Source organism: Lissotriton helveticus, chromosome 1_1 (assembly GCF_964261635.1).
Source record: "Lissotriton helveticus chromosome 1_1, aLisHel1.1, whole genome shotgun sequence".
NCBI classification, from domain to species: Eukaryota; Metazoa; Chordata; class Amphibia; order Caudata; family Salamandridae; genus Lissotriton; species Lissotriton helveticus.
In genome coordinates, this window is record NC_136057.1 from 141156343 (window position 1) to 141171358 (window position 15016).

The 15016-nt window shown below is 49.2% G+C and overlaps 1 protein-coding gene across 1 annotated transcript in view; it reads left to right on the plus strand.

Annotated features, from left to right (window-relative positions):
• ANKRD13D (ankyrin repeat domain 13D) overlaps positions 1 to 15016 on the plus strand; it is a 159573-nt gene that overhangs the window by 51586 nt on the left and 92971 nt on the right. The window contains exons 6-7 of the mRNA XM_078657785.1: positions 1461 to 1650; positions 1990 to 2056. Of these exons, the coding sequence (XP_078513911.1) occupies positions 1461 to 1650; positions 1990 to 2056 (257 nt within the window). The remainder of the gene's footprint in view (positions 1 to 1460; positions 1651 to 1989; positions 2057 to 15016) is intronic.

A 15016-nucleotide genomic window follows, 5' to 3' on the forward strand; every position in this document is an offset into this window, starting at 1 on the left:
CCAAGCAACCACTGCACAGAATAGGTAGAGCAATAAGGCAAGGAAAAATTCGTTAACAGTTAAGTTTGCTCACCCCAAAGTCTGTCGATGTATGATAGTACATGGTGAAATTATCCTAAGGGTGTGCGGAGACAGAGGTCCGGTACCGTGAGGAGCTTCGAAGATGGCGGATCTAGGAGGCGCGATAGTCGCGTCGCAAAATCAGATGAAGGGCGGCACTCTGGAAGCCGCAAAGCCACTCCGTTTGCTCACCCCGTGTTCCGGTGAAGAAATCCGGCAAAGAGGTGGAGGAACAGCCCCCTTCACATCGGGAAATCCGCTCTGAGGCGATACGGTGCGGCGGAGCTCAGCACCTAGCCATCCATCCTGCGCGGCATCCAAGCCACGCCCCCGAGTTCCACTCTTTTTAATATCTATATGGAGCCCTCTGCCGTTTTAGTGGTGTAATTCGGCATCAAAATTGTCTTGTATGCAGGCGATACCCAGCTGCTGCTGTCTTGTGAGGGCCACTCAGTCACTGCTAAATAAACGGTTCCATCTTGTGTGGTACCAGTGATGGATTGGCCTAGAACAAATCTTACAGTGAAACCTGGATAAGAGAAGTACAGCTGTTCGCCCCTGACCCTCTTCCGAGCTAAACATGCATTTGGCCAAGCATCTGTGTCCCCTCCCCCACCCCCCAAACAGAGGCAGTAAGGAACCCCAGATAGCAGCAGTGGTGAAATCCTGCTTCTGGATTATAAGAATGCTGAAGAAATTCCTGTTCTTCCTTCCATGGGATGCGGGGATAACAGTGGTTGGGGCACTGATTTTGTCATGATTGGAATTCCTAGGTAGAGGACGTTGACTGAGTCCAGACTGTCTCTTGCACCATCTCCAAATGGTGCAGAACCCGCCAATCCGCCTGCTGTTCAAATTGTCTAAACATTCCTCATTGTCCTACCAACATTGCTCAGTGTCCCACCTCTGGAAACAACTGCACTGGTTGGAGCGTGATGTTCAAAGCCTTAACCATGGCGCATCAAGCTTTCTACAATACAGGTTCCAATTACCTTAATGAAAGGATCATTGATTACTGTCCGGCCAGGGCCCTGCACCGTAGGAATTCTCAAACAATTGCTGTCCCCAATTTTAGAAGAAAGTAATGAGGTGGGGGGCGGGGGGTTGCCTTCTTTGTGGTACATGTTGCCAAGACATGGAACCAGCCCCCGCTTCAACCAAATACCGTCACAGATGAAGCAAACTTCTAAAAAGCCCTGAAAACCCACCTGTTTATCTAGAATTCCTGCTCCCCGTCCGGCTTTTGCCGTACTGCTGGGACACTCTTTGAGTATCTGTGCGCTATACAAAATCATTCATTCAAGGTTGTGCCCTTGTTTCTGTCTATTGCGCAGACCTGTAAGAGGATTGGATGAGGGAGGAAAGCTTGGCACTCAGTCATCTACTTTTGTTCCCCACAGAGGACGGCGCTGTAGTGATGGAAGTGGACCATGATAAGCAAGTGGTGTACACAGAGACCTTGTCCCTCGCTCTGCATGACCCAGACCTCATGCTGCCCGCCATGAAGCCCTCCGAGGAGCATGTGGCGAATCGCCTCACTGCACCCATCGTTTCCACTCATCTGGACACCAAGCATGTCTCCTTTGAGCGGTGAGTCTGCATACTAGCGGCAGGGGGAGGGGGGCTGAATGTTGTTGATGTAATATTGCTCCCATTGCCTGTACTTTATTCTCTGAGTGAGAGAGACTGGTAGAGGGGAGTGTGTGCCTTCATCTTTCTTCCCTTGCATGTGTGTATTGGGTGCCCCCAAAGCTGGTACGTGTGTAGCATTCAATGAGTCTGTTTGTGAGCGAGATGGAGACACAAAGAGGTGGCTCCAAGCTGGAGATGCTTAGACAGAGGATGCGTGCATGCGTAGTGGTGTTTGTCCGACTATGATCATTTCTCAGGAGCCCTCTGGTCAGTATATCCCCTCTCCTGCCTCCTCAGGAACAGGTCAGGGATCTGGGGCTGGCGGTCAGAGAAGATGGAGTCCATCAGCGGGTATGAAGCTAAGGTAAGAAGGGGTCACTACTTATGGGTTGTTACAGTACAATGGCGTGGTGGAAGGGAGTGTGATTTACTGCCTCACTGCAGTGCAGAGAGGAAGAAAACAAGGCTATCTGGGGACTCCCCATGTACTAGCTGGGGTGTCCGTCCATGCCCCATTTCTGCATTTACTCCATATTACTTCTCCCTACTTTCAGGCCCCTGTCCGCCCGTTCCACTCCTTTTATGGTCTTTCCCTACCTCTAGTCTGCTCCCCCTTCCATTTACTCTTTATTCCTGCTTTTGTGTTTTTCCATCTCCTCTACAGACTCTTCTGTGCATGCCCTTATTTCTCTTGCTTTCGCTCACTCTCCTCTGCTGTCTTTGACACTCTCTTCCCTTGTTCCATTTTGCTTCACTACTTCTCCCCCCTTGTCCCATCTCTTTCGAACCCTTTCTTCTCCTTCTCTAAATGCTCTCCCTTGTTAGGATATTAGAATATAAGATAATCCTTTATGAGGGAATATTTGTACAAAGCCGTAATTGCCATGACATAGAATCACCTTGCAAAAACTGCTCTTCAATACCATTATGATTTTTTTTCTATCAGTGCTGAGCTTCAGAGTTCCTAGTTTGATAACGCTTTCAGTTGCTTTATTCATTTTGTGCTCTTCTATTCTGTAGTAGGTGTTGCCTTTGTTTAAAAAAAAAAGCCTATTTTTAACATTTCTTCTCTACTGATGCTGTCTTGGTTTTGATTCAACAGCTTTGTTATAGATCTCTGGCCACTTCTCTTGACATTTTCTGTGCATCATCCCTTTTTGGCAGTTGCAAGGAAAGTGTTTTCCTATGATAGGGTGGCTGCTTCTACCCTCTAAACTTGCATCAGTGCCACTGTCTGAGCCCTGAGTGCCATCCTTCAAAGATGCAACAAGAACCTAGCTGTCAAAGAACTTCTAAGAAACTGTCTCTCTGCAGTGTAACTTCTTCTGCCCTGTCTGCAATGCTACACCACCAGCTGATCAGTGCTCTGCAGTCTCTTCCAAACCAAAAACACCCAAGCATGCCCATCCCCCATCTTACTCATTTTGAGTTTATCGTTTATTAGAGTGCATCTGGGAGTGTATTATACCTAGTGCCCCAGGGAGAGCGAGGGTGCACCTGGTATTAGAGTATGCTGTTAGCGCCCCATGGGCAGTATATTATCAGAGATGGAGCTGCAGACGCTTGTGCTGCACCATCTGTGCTTTCACGATTGCCTTAACATATGTGCCATATTAAAGATGGGGGTCCGCCAAACCCCTTTGAGGAAGAGGCCGGGTCACGCCACTTCGAGTGAAAGACCGACCCCTGGCTCCAAACATCCGGTCCGCCTTTCATTGACCTGCTGTTCACAAAGGAGACACGACCCTAAAGTGAGTCCATGTCCATTTTGATTTCTTGGTGAATGCCATGGGTGGCAAGCATAGTCTCCAGCTTGGGTAGTACTACCTCTACTGACTTAGACTGTATCTCTGAATCCACTCAGGTCCTTCAGGTGTGCTCATGAGTCACGGCTGAGATTTTCTCTGGGTGTCTTAATCAGATGCTGTGACAGCACAGGCACCAGATACTTAGCTTTCCCCATGGCACATTGGGCAGCACAGTCTATCTGTCCTGGGACCAACATGAGTTCCTACATGTTGGATTTTATTAATAACCCCCTGGTGTCCAGCATGTACTAACTTGATGATCTTCCTGAATGTTCTCAAGGGTTGTGTGAGTCCTTCAGAGTGACAACAACTACAGATGGCTGGATCTGTCGAATTGTATTGACCTGCTCAATGAACTGCCAGGTCTCTGGGGCTGAGTTACAGTGACCAACACAACAGGAAGCCGGTTCCGTCAAATGAATGAACTGCTAAGTGCGTCCACCATGCATTTACAGTCACACAGATTGGTATGACAGGACAGTGGATACATATATCTCGTATGTTCTAAGGTGACTTCAATCACTTTATATTCTTAAAAACCAGATGTGTATGCTGTCTCTTACTGTGTATCCCACCCTATAGTGTGAGTGATCCGCGAGAGAGGAAAAATAGTATGAGAGAATGAGAGAAAATGATGTGACAAAATAGTGTGAAAAAAGTGTGAAAAAGTTAGCAGTGCCTCACAGGAGTAACCCATGGGAGTTTACAGACTTGTTCTCGCCTGTATCCTCAGGTTCTCATCATTAGCAACTGATGAACAATAATAGTGATAAAGAAAAGGAAAGTGCATTAGTGTGGTATATGTGAACCCTATAAGGTGTATCAGGATCTCGCATAGAAGCCAGAGACTCCTAATCTAAAAAAGAGCTAAACAAACACTAGCTGTACTACTTTGTTCCTTACTGTGTGTCTGCTCAATTAAAAACCAACATGTTTCATTGCCAATATGATCTTACGGCAGTTTCATCAGGGTTAGGGTCTGTTATCCACACTGCGACACTTTTCTCTGTTTGTTATACGGGGTGGTTGCCCTTCATCGGCATACCTGCAACCCCTTGAAGCTGCGCATGTGTACTAGTCCACATATGCACTGTTAGTCGCACTGGCAGTGCAACCAACAGTGCGTATGTCACCTTAGAACAGACGGGATATATATACATATATCCGCTGTCCTGTCATACAAATCTGTGTGACTGTAAATGCATGGTGGACGCACTTAGTAGTTCATTCATTTGACAGAACAGGTCTTTAGTTGTGTTGGATTCTGTGAGTGGGGGGGCGACCTGTTTCTTTGTACCTCCTGAGAGCCTTTTTGTGTATAGCTGAGTTACAGTGACCCCAATACCGTACCTTTAGGAGATTCTATGAGAGAGAGCTCATTGTAACCTGATCAGTGACCATCCTCACATTCAAGTACTTAGGATGTAGTGCTGCCAGCTAGTTTCCCTCCTCGGGCAACATCTCAAAGGTGGTACATGGGGGCAGGATCGTTGTTGCCGCGGTGTCCCACATAGACGCTACATCTTCATCTGACATGATTTGTCTGGGTACCCAAATGTACCACGGTACCCAGTATGCACCCCTCAGCAGAGTGAGTAGCACTTGTGGTAGAGAGGCCAAGTATCAGTGCAGACATCTAGTTACTAGGTGTGTGCTAGAGGAAGACAGTGAACCATATGGATGCATCCATACATATCCGCATCGTTCCTGGTGTGAACACAAACCTCCTTTTGTGGTGTCTGTGGTGCTACATCTGGTGCTGTAAAATGCATGCCTACAAAACTTGTCAGTTGTATAGCTTGCTTTACATGGGACAAGTGTTTCCAGTGCCCAATATTGTCTGAGCTTACTGCTCAATTACTGTCTGTTATCCCAGAATAGATGCTCACCCGTGCCCCAATGAGAACAGAGGATTTATTTATTCATTCAGACCATTAAGGGATCTTTTTCTTTTATAGTATGAGCAAATATTTTAAATGCAGGGTGTGAGGAAATGGGGTGTATAATATGGTGTGGTTGTGAGACCTCACCGTGTAATACACTACCAACCCTCCTAGGAAGAGTCATGCTTCAATTGTCAAACCTTAGCTCAACCCTGGGTAGCTGTGGCTCTGAGCAGTTAAGCTTTAGCAAAGAATCATATACACATTACCAAAACAATTGAAAAAGAAAAACTCGAGAAATCTGGCACCAGTTTATAGAAATAGCCTATATTTTTATGAATTTATGGACACTAAAATGAAAAAGATCCACTGGAAGATTCCAGCGATATAGATTTTAAAAAAGAACAACAAATCAAGACTATTCTCTTAACCATGAACAAACATTGGCAAATACAACAAATTTGGTTCTTAAAACTTTTTCAAGAAAACTTTGGTCAAAGTGGAATGCCTTTACTTGGAGTTACTTTGGGCAACCAACTCCAGCAGGGAGCCAGTCAGTGGGGCCAGCGAGGTCCAAAGAAACAGTTACCAAAACAAAAGAAGCAGTCTTCTGTCCATTCTAGCGTCAGTGGTCCCTTGCCAGATGTGTGGTTGACAGGGCTCTTCCTGAGGCCATTCCTCGGTCCATTGTGCTGGTGGGGTGACTTTGGCCACAGGGGTGAACGTCCCTCAAAGTCCTCTTTGGTCCAGCAAAGGTTCAGATGCCACTTCACATGGCACAGCAAAACCAGCTGCTTACTTCTTTTGGTGATATCTCTTCTTCTGGGTGACCAATCCACACTCCAAGTCTCTGGGTCCAGCAGACCCGTCTCCAACTTTTGAGCATCTGGTCACGTTCTCTTAAGCTGCACTGAGAAGTGGAGTGACTATCCGTTTATCTTGGCCATCAACTGTGCCAGGCAGGCTTCTTCAACTTTTGTGCTCCTGTTCTGTGAACAAGAAGTCCTTCAACTGACTCTTGGACTCAGCTTCTGGTTGAGCTCTGGGGACGACTTCTCCATGAGTAGGACATAGCAGCCCCAGTCCTATACCTCACTAGCCCAAGGAGTAGTAGGTGCAGCTTTTTAGCAGTATGCTCCTGAAAGAGACTATGTTACAATAAGTTAAAAATCATGAAAACACTCCTGAACACACCAATGATTACTTTGTCCTGTAAAAATCCCTATTTACATAGAATTCATCAGTCATTGTTGCCAGTTCTAATTGAGCACCCTACAAGGACCCGCTCTCACTTGTAGAATGTTTTGAGCACACTGTGGGCCCCTAAGATATGACTTCCACCAGGGCTGGAGTGCCAGTTGATTTAATTACTGTGAATTGCAAGTCCCGGGGTCTGCAACCGGTAGCTGGGGGTCCGGTGCTATTCTTATTTGGTGAGTGAACTTGCCGACTCTAGCAAGAAGGCAAGTAGATGTTTCAGAAAAGCACCAGTTCAAGGCATCCCTGCATGTTCTCAGGCCCTTGTCCTTTAGTGCTGGGCACATCAGACGATGACGGTCCGTGGCTAGTTTTGGGCAACCCTTTTGTACCGCTTTAACCGCCATAAGTGTGGCAGGGTATGCTCAGACGTGAGTCCCTTGCTCACTTTGCCACTGGATTCAAGCAAGCCGGGCTGAAGACGGCTGGAATGCCAGAAACCGGTCCTCGTAAGCTTGTTTCCGGTCCAGGGAAGGCATGGCTTGGCATTTCGGGCTGGACTGTTCCCATGAGGCACAGGGTCAGACTGATTTGCATAAAGCCATGTCTGAACTGGGGTGGCAGAGTGGGCTAAAGAACGGTGATGGATCAAACCCAGATCTTTTGACTGGGTGTGAGTGTTTGATTGGTTCAGATGCTCCGTCCATCACCACCCCCTTTTGTACCACTAGTTTTGGGCAACAGCATAGGAGTATCTAGGATTACCTGTGGTAATTGCATAACCGATGAGACGCAATTGTCTTTTTGCGCCCATTTTGTGTTGAAGTCCAGAATCCTAAGGGCGGTGAGAGGGGAAAACAGGATTTTCCTTCTAGCCTGGGCTGAGAGAGGATCACACACGCATAAGGTTGAGCTTACCCAGGGGTGTATGAGTTGTTTGGCGGCAATGTGAGACAATTATAATGGTGTGAGGATTGATCCAGTTCGAAGGAGAGTCTGAAGTTGACACTTCACGACTTTAGCCCAAGCGGAATAGGGGATTTCATGGAGGGGCATACTCCCTGCCTCTGTTTTTAAGCGATGTATGGCTTGGTGCAGCTTCACCTGCCACAGGGAACCCTCTGTCCTAAAGATCCACTTTAAAGAGTGTTTAAGATTCTTTTCTGGTGCTTTCAATCCTCTGATGTAATATTTTATTAGGTCCCCTTGAAGAACCTAGTCCGGTCTGTTTAAGCCTATCTCCAGCCTTAGCCTGGTGTTTCGAGCATGTCTAGGCACCTGCAGCACTGTTTGGTATGCTTTTACCTGAGCTGCATTGATAGCATTCGTTAAGGCCCTGGAAAGGCTAAGTGGCCGTAAGTAATTGCGGGCCATTAGTTTGGCCCTGAGTACAGTCAACATGGGCTCTATCATTGGACTAGCTAGACGATAACTTAGTCGTCCAAGAGCCAGAATTATTTTGTTGATTTGCGGCTTTAGCTCCCTTATATGTTTGGACGCTGTGGTCCTCTGTTAACCAAACCCCCAAATAATTATAGCTATAGTTCTAATTCGATGCTCGCCAAGGGACCATGTTGCTTGCTTTTTAGGTCTCGCCTAGACGAAAGCAAAAGCGAAAGCTTTTGCTGTCTAGGGAGACAACTTATGTTGCCGCTTTCTGGGGAATGAAGGGGAATGTGGACAGCAGAGTGTTACGAATTTCTTCTGCAGGCGATTCCACCTCGTGAGCGCGCACGTCGTCACTGACGCATGCGCACAAACAAAGGCATCCACACACTGCATATACACACACGCACCCCCCCTTAAACATACACACACGCACACAGACAGACGCACGCATAAACACACTCAAACAGACACACACACACGCGTACACCCCACCCCCACTCACCCCTCCTCTCACTCAACTTACCTGGCGGTGCTCGGCGGCGGCTCCTTCTCCCGGGTGGCGGTAGCGCTTTGCGGGGCTCTCTCACCACATGAGAGCCCCGCCTTCCCCATGCGCCCGGCCGTTCTTCACCCGGTCCCCCATCTCGGGACCGGGACTCAATGCGGAGCCTTCGTGGCTCCTCGGGCAGCTCTCTCTGTCTCTCGGCGCGATGGGGCGGGACTTCCGGTTGGGGCCGCGCTGGCATTGGCCGGCTTCCCAACCGCTTCCGGGTCGTCGCGGGCAGCGCGGCGGCCCGGCACAGCCATGATGCGTATGTTTTTACACTGAGGTTCATTCCCTTGTTCATTCAGTCTCTCAAAGAAACATCCGCTTTTCTGATCACATTTTCCAACAACTGGTGAGATATTCAGAGTTTTGTAATTTAATGTTGACTTAACTGAAATGTATTTTTTAGCGCCTTCGCTTCATTTCTTTACAGTGTTAAGAAAGCAAAGCACTACGGAGGTAAGAGTCAAGTCAAGTCAAGTCATAAAATTTATATAGCGCACTACATACCCAGAGGGTTTCAAGGCGCTTAGGAAGGGGAGGAGGATTATTTGTCAAATATCCACGTTTTAAGCTGCTTTCTGAACGCTAGGTGATTCTGGGTGAGGCGAAGGTAAGCGGGGAGTGAGTTCCATGTTTTGGCAGCCAGGTATGAGAAGGATCTGCCTCCCATGGTGGTCTTGTTGATGCGAGGTACAGTGGCGAAGGCTTGGCTGGAAGAGCGAAGTTGGCGGGAGGGGGTGTAGAAGGACAGTCGAGAGTTGAGGCAATCTGGTCCGATGTCGTAGAGTGATTTGTGTGCGTGGGTAAGCAGACGGAAAGTAATCCTCTTATTGACGGGTAGCCAGTGGAGGTCTTTAAGGTGACCAGAGATGTGTTCATTGCGTGGGATGTCTAATATGAGTCTGGCTGAGGCGTTTTGGATTCGTTGTAGTTTCTTCTGGAGTTTAGCGGTGGTACCTGCGTAGAGGGTGTTTCCGTAGTCCAGTCGGCTCGTGACTAGAGCGTGGGTGACTGTTTTCCTTGTTTCGGAGGGGATCCAGCGAAATGTTTTTCTGAGCATGCGAAGAATGTTAAAGCAGGAAGAGGATACGGCGCTGACTTGTCTGTTCATTGAGAGTGAAGAATCCAGGATGACGCCAAGGTTCCGTGCGTGGTCTGTTGGGATGGGTGCATTTCCGAGGGCTTCCGGCCACCATGAGTCGTCCCATGCAGAGGGGGATGAACCTAAGATGAGGACTTCTGTTTTGTCTGAGTTCAGTTTCAGACGACTTTGTTTCATCCATTCGGCAACTTCTTTCATTCCTTCGTGTAGGTTAGTTTTGGCGGTGCTGGGGTCCTTGGTGAGAGATAGGATCAGTTGAGTGTCATCCGCGTAAGAGATGATGTTGAGGTTGTGTTGGCGGGCGATGGCCGCGAGGGGGCTCATGTATACGTTGAAGAGGGTGGGACTGAGTGAGGATCCTTGTGGTACGCCGCAGATGATTTCAGAGGCCTCGGACTTGAATGGTGGGAGGCGGACTCTCTGGGTTCTTCCGGTGAGGAACGAGGTGATCCATTCCAGTGCCTTTCCTTGGATTCCGATGTTTCTGAGGCGTTGTAAAAGGGTGCTGTGGCAGACTGTGTCGAAGGCTGCAGAGAGGTCGAGGAGGATGAGGGCGACTGTGTCTCCATTGTCCAGTAGAGTTCGAATGTCGTCTGTTGCTGCGATGAGGGCGGTCTCAGTGCTGTGTTTGGCTCGGAAGCCAGATTGTGAGGGGTCGAGTGATTTGTTGGCTTCGAGGAAGGCGGCGAGCTGGTTGTTGACAGCTTTCTCGATGACTTTGGCCGGGAATGGAAGAAGCGAGATGGGGCGGTAGTTTTTGAGTTCGGTGGGGTCTGCTGTTGGTTTTTTCAGAAGGGCGGTGAGTTCAGCGTGTTTCCAGTCATCTGGGAAGGTAGCGGAGTTGAAGGAGCAGTTGATGACGTCTCGGAGGTGCGGAGCTATGATGGAGTCTGCTTTGTTGAAGATGTGGTGAGGGCATGGGTCTGTGGGGGATCCAGAGTGGATGGAATTCATCAGGCGGATGGTGTCCTCAGTGGAGATTGGGTTCCAGGCGTTAAGGGTGTTAACAGGAGGAAGATGGTCAGCTGCTGGTAGGGTGGGTTGGCTTCCGGGTTGGTTGTCAAAGCTGTTGTGGATGTCAGCAATCTTGTTGTGGAAAAAAGAGGCTAGGGAATCGCAGAGGGTTTGAGAGGGGGTGATGTCGTTGGAGTTGGCCGAGGGGTTGGAAAATTCCTTGACGATGTTGAAAAGTTCCTTGCTGTTGTGGGCGTTGTTGTCAAGTCGATCCTTGAATGCTGTTTTCTTGGCTTTTCGGATCAGTTGGTGGTGAGTACGGATGGCGCTTTTGAAGGCGTCCTTGGTGCTGGTGGATGGGTCTTTTTTCCAGGCCTTTTCAAGGGAGCGGCACAGTTTCTTGGACTTCTTGAGGTCATCGTTGAACCATGAGGCCTTCTTGATGCCAAGTTTGTGTTGACGTTTTTTCAGTGGTGCTAAGGTGTCGGCGGTGTTGGATAACCAAAGGGTGAGGTTGGAGGCGGCTTCGTTGGCGTTAGAAGAGAGGGTTGGGGAGGTTTGAAGGAGCGATGTGGAGATCTGCTCCGTGGTGATTTTGTTCCAGTTTCTTTGTACAGTTGGTTGGAGGTGGATGATGGGTTTCGGCTTGTTGTAGGTGAAGTGAACGCAGCTGTGGTCAGTCCAGAGGAGATCCGTAGTGTGGCTGAAGGAGACATGGTTGCTGGAGGTGAAGATGGGGTCGAGTGTGTGACCTGCGATGTGGGTGGGGGAAGTGACCAGTTGTTTAAGTCCGAGGTTGGCGAGGTTGTCCAAGATGGTGGCGGTGTTGCGGTCGTTGATCTTTTCAAGGTGGAAGTTGAGGTCTCCCAGAAGGATGTAGTCTTTGGAGGGGAGCACGTGTGGGGTGATGAAGTCCGTGATGTCTTCACTGAATTTTGCGCGGGGTCCTGGTGGTCTGTAGAGGAGGGTGCCTCGGAGTGTGGTTTTGGGGTCGATGTGGATCTGGAAGTGAAGGTGTTCGGAGTTAGCGAGGTTGGCGTCAGAGCTGGTTGAGATGCGGATTGATTTCTTATGGACGATAGCGATTCCTCCTCCTGTATGGTCGGTGCGGTCCTTGCGTGTGATCTTATAGTCATCAGGGATAGCGATGGCGATGTCAGGGGCGGAGGAAGCGTTCATCCATGTTTCCGTTAGGAAGGCGACGTCAGGAGAGACGGTGTCTAGTAGGTTCCAAAGGTCAATGGCGTGCCTGTGGACCGAGCGGGTGTTGAGAAGGATGCATTCTAGGTGGTTGGGGTCGGGAATCTGTGTTGTGGTCGTAGCGGAGATGTTGTCGGTGCCGCTAAATTTGCAGGAGAGGCAGGAGAACGGTCCATGGGTGCGTCCAGGAGCGGCTTGGACGCAGTTGGGGGCGCGACCGGGGTTAAGGGCTAGGAGGGTGGCGGCATCGTAGGTAACGCGGGGGGGCTGGGCAGCGCGAGGGGCAGGGGGACTGGCGCTGGGCGCGGTCCAGGCGCGGACGGGCGTAGACGGGCTTACCTTTGGCGCACCTTCGGCGCGGTTTGGGCGCGGACGCTGCGCGTAAACGCTGCGCGCGGGAGGAACTGTCATATATGGATGGAGGGGGGGAGGGGCGAGGGCGTCTCAGCTGGGAGGCGGGGCGGGCACACGAGGACGGCGAGCACAACAAATAAACAAAATGGAGGCGGAGGGGGGGAACAGAGCGGAGCACAACGCGCAAACCACGTAAACAACAGCAGAAACTAAGAACACAGCGCCAATGAGTCCAAAAGCAACTGGGCACAAGCAGGCAATATCAAAATCAACTTTGCAGGCAATAAGCGGAGCGCTGAAGGCTGATGCGCTAAACACGTTAAAATACAGTGCAGTCAAAATGATATCCAGCGACAATGCTTTTTAGCGCTAGCTGGGCACAGGCAGGCAGGTGAGAAGCAGCTTATGAGGCAATGCAGCGAGAGGCAGCTTGTGAGCAATGCAATGCAGCGCTACGATACCAGGTCTCAGCAGAGGCACTGGGAGCGACCACTCGGCTCGTTAGAGAGGAGCGAGTCACGGTGAGCGAAGGGTGAGGAGCGCTACTTCTGGACAGTGGGAGGGCGTCTCAGCTGGGAGGCGGGGCGGGCACACGAGGACGGCGAGCACAACAAATAAACAAAATGGAGGCGGAGGGGGGGAACAGAGCGGAGCACAACGCGCAAACCACGTAAACAACAGCAGAAACTAAGAACACAGCGCCAATGAGTCCAAAAGCAACTGGGCACAAGCAGGCAATATCAAAATCAACTTTGCAGGCAATAAGCGGAGCGCTGAAGGCTGATGCGCTAAACACGTTAAAATACAGTGCAGTCAAAATGATATCCAGCGACAATGCTTTTTAGCGCTAGCTGGGCACAGGCAGGCAGGTGAGAAGCAGCTTATGAGGCAATGCAGCGAGAGGCAGCTTGTGAGCAATGCAATGCAGCGCTACGATACCAGGTCTCAGCAGAGGCACTGGGAGCGACCACTCGGCTCGTTAGAGAGGAGCGAGTCACCGTGACGTGTCATTAGTGAAAGGGTTTGACGTGGATGCTTTCCCTCTAATGTATAAACTAAATCTAAGTTACACTCAGTACAGACACAGGTTCACCAGTCTGGATCGAGCCCTTTTCCCCTCCAATCACAGCAGATCAGATCTTATTAACTTTTGCAACCTCCCATGAGGACTGCCCCGGTTACATGTTGTGTTACTGGTCAAGTTATTTATAACTGTCGGAGCACTTGTTTTGCTGGTTTAGATTCAGGAACTCGATGAAACCCACGCTTGCTTGGTCTCCTCCGTAATCTGAACAGCTGGTCTTCATATATGCAAACGCTCGCTCCCCACCTTGGCTGCAGCTGCCTCCATCCTGCTGGTTTTAGATTAACAGAAAGAACTTCAAGCAGGGCACACTGCGACGTTGCGCCTTATCCTTAACCACTTGGCTGCTAAGGTACATCCCCCTCTTCCCATTGACTTTCCATTGAAATCAATGGAAACTCCATGACGAGTTACCCTTGTCATTAGCACTGAAGGGGTTAAGTAAGTTGGCAGTACCCTTTTAAAAAAGATTTACTACGGACACTTCTGTGGGTGCATGAGGGGCCACGTGCATTTTATCAGCACAGCACCCACTACGCTTCATGAACCTCAGGGCCGTGAACCTGGCACTATGTTAAAACAATGCACGTCGCTGCTGCAGCACAGCGCCGGTTATGCTTCATGAAGCTCAGAGGCTGTGAACCGGGCACTGTGTTGGTAAAACAATGCATCTCTGGCAGTGCTTCTCAATCCTCGCCCGCACACAAAATGAGCAAACCCAGGTCTCCTACTGCTCTGCTTCGGACCTGCAGGTCTTCTGTGCACACTGGTTATTGTGCTTGTACCTCAACACATCCCTCTACCCCAGTACACCTAGTTCTTCACATACACTTACAAAATGGACGGTGCGCCACCAATGCTGCTCAACCGGATCTCTTTTCATGCATACACATAGCGCTATTTTTGTCACCCAATGATATGCCTTATGTTCTAGCAGCATTTGAGAACAAGCATTTGCAATGCAATAAGTCTTGCATTTGCAAGAGTTTAAGCTTTTGGTATTGTAAATGACAATGCATTTTAGTTATCTGTATAAAAACACATAAATAAACTGTATTGGCTTTTACAATGCCAATAGCTAAAACTCTCGTAAATGCGAGACCTATTGCATTGCAAATGCTTGTTATGGGAGTATTTACCAAAGATGATTATCTTTGTTTTCTTTTCGTCGATTTGCAGACTATTTTCCTGGTTGTAGGCTGCCTGACTTTTTAATGCTCTTTGAACCCCACCCTGGTGTCATCCATGATCACTGTCATCGGCGTATTGGAGAGTGCCCAGGGTCGTCTGGCCCAATCTTGGAGGTACTAAGCAAGCGTCTTTCAGAGCAGGCCCCAATTCTGCTTTGTACAGATTAAATAGTAGAGGGGCCAGAACACATCCCTGCTTTAGCAAGGTGTTGGTGTAGATTCTTGAGGTTACTGATTTTGGGGTTAGTTTGACCTGAACCCGTATCCCCTCATAAAGGGCTTTTGTGGCCTTTAAAAGGGGGGACTGGCTACCCCAGGCTTCCAGTTTTGCCCATACTCAACGGTGATTGTCTGTCGAAGGCTGTGAAATAGTCTAGAAAGCAACAAAACAGGGGCAGCTTGTTGCTCGTTTCTGCTTGCTTCGAGAGGTAGGATAGCGCTAAGATGTTGTCCATAGTAGAGCTATTTGCCCCAAAGCCAGTTTGATAGGGCGGGAGGATGCCGTTCTTGTCCACCCAGTCTTCTAGGTCCCTTAATAGTAAGCAAGCGAAGATCTTTGCTTCACTGTCAAGCAGGGCTATATGCCTGGAATTGGAAGGACTCGAATGGTCAC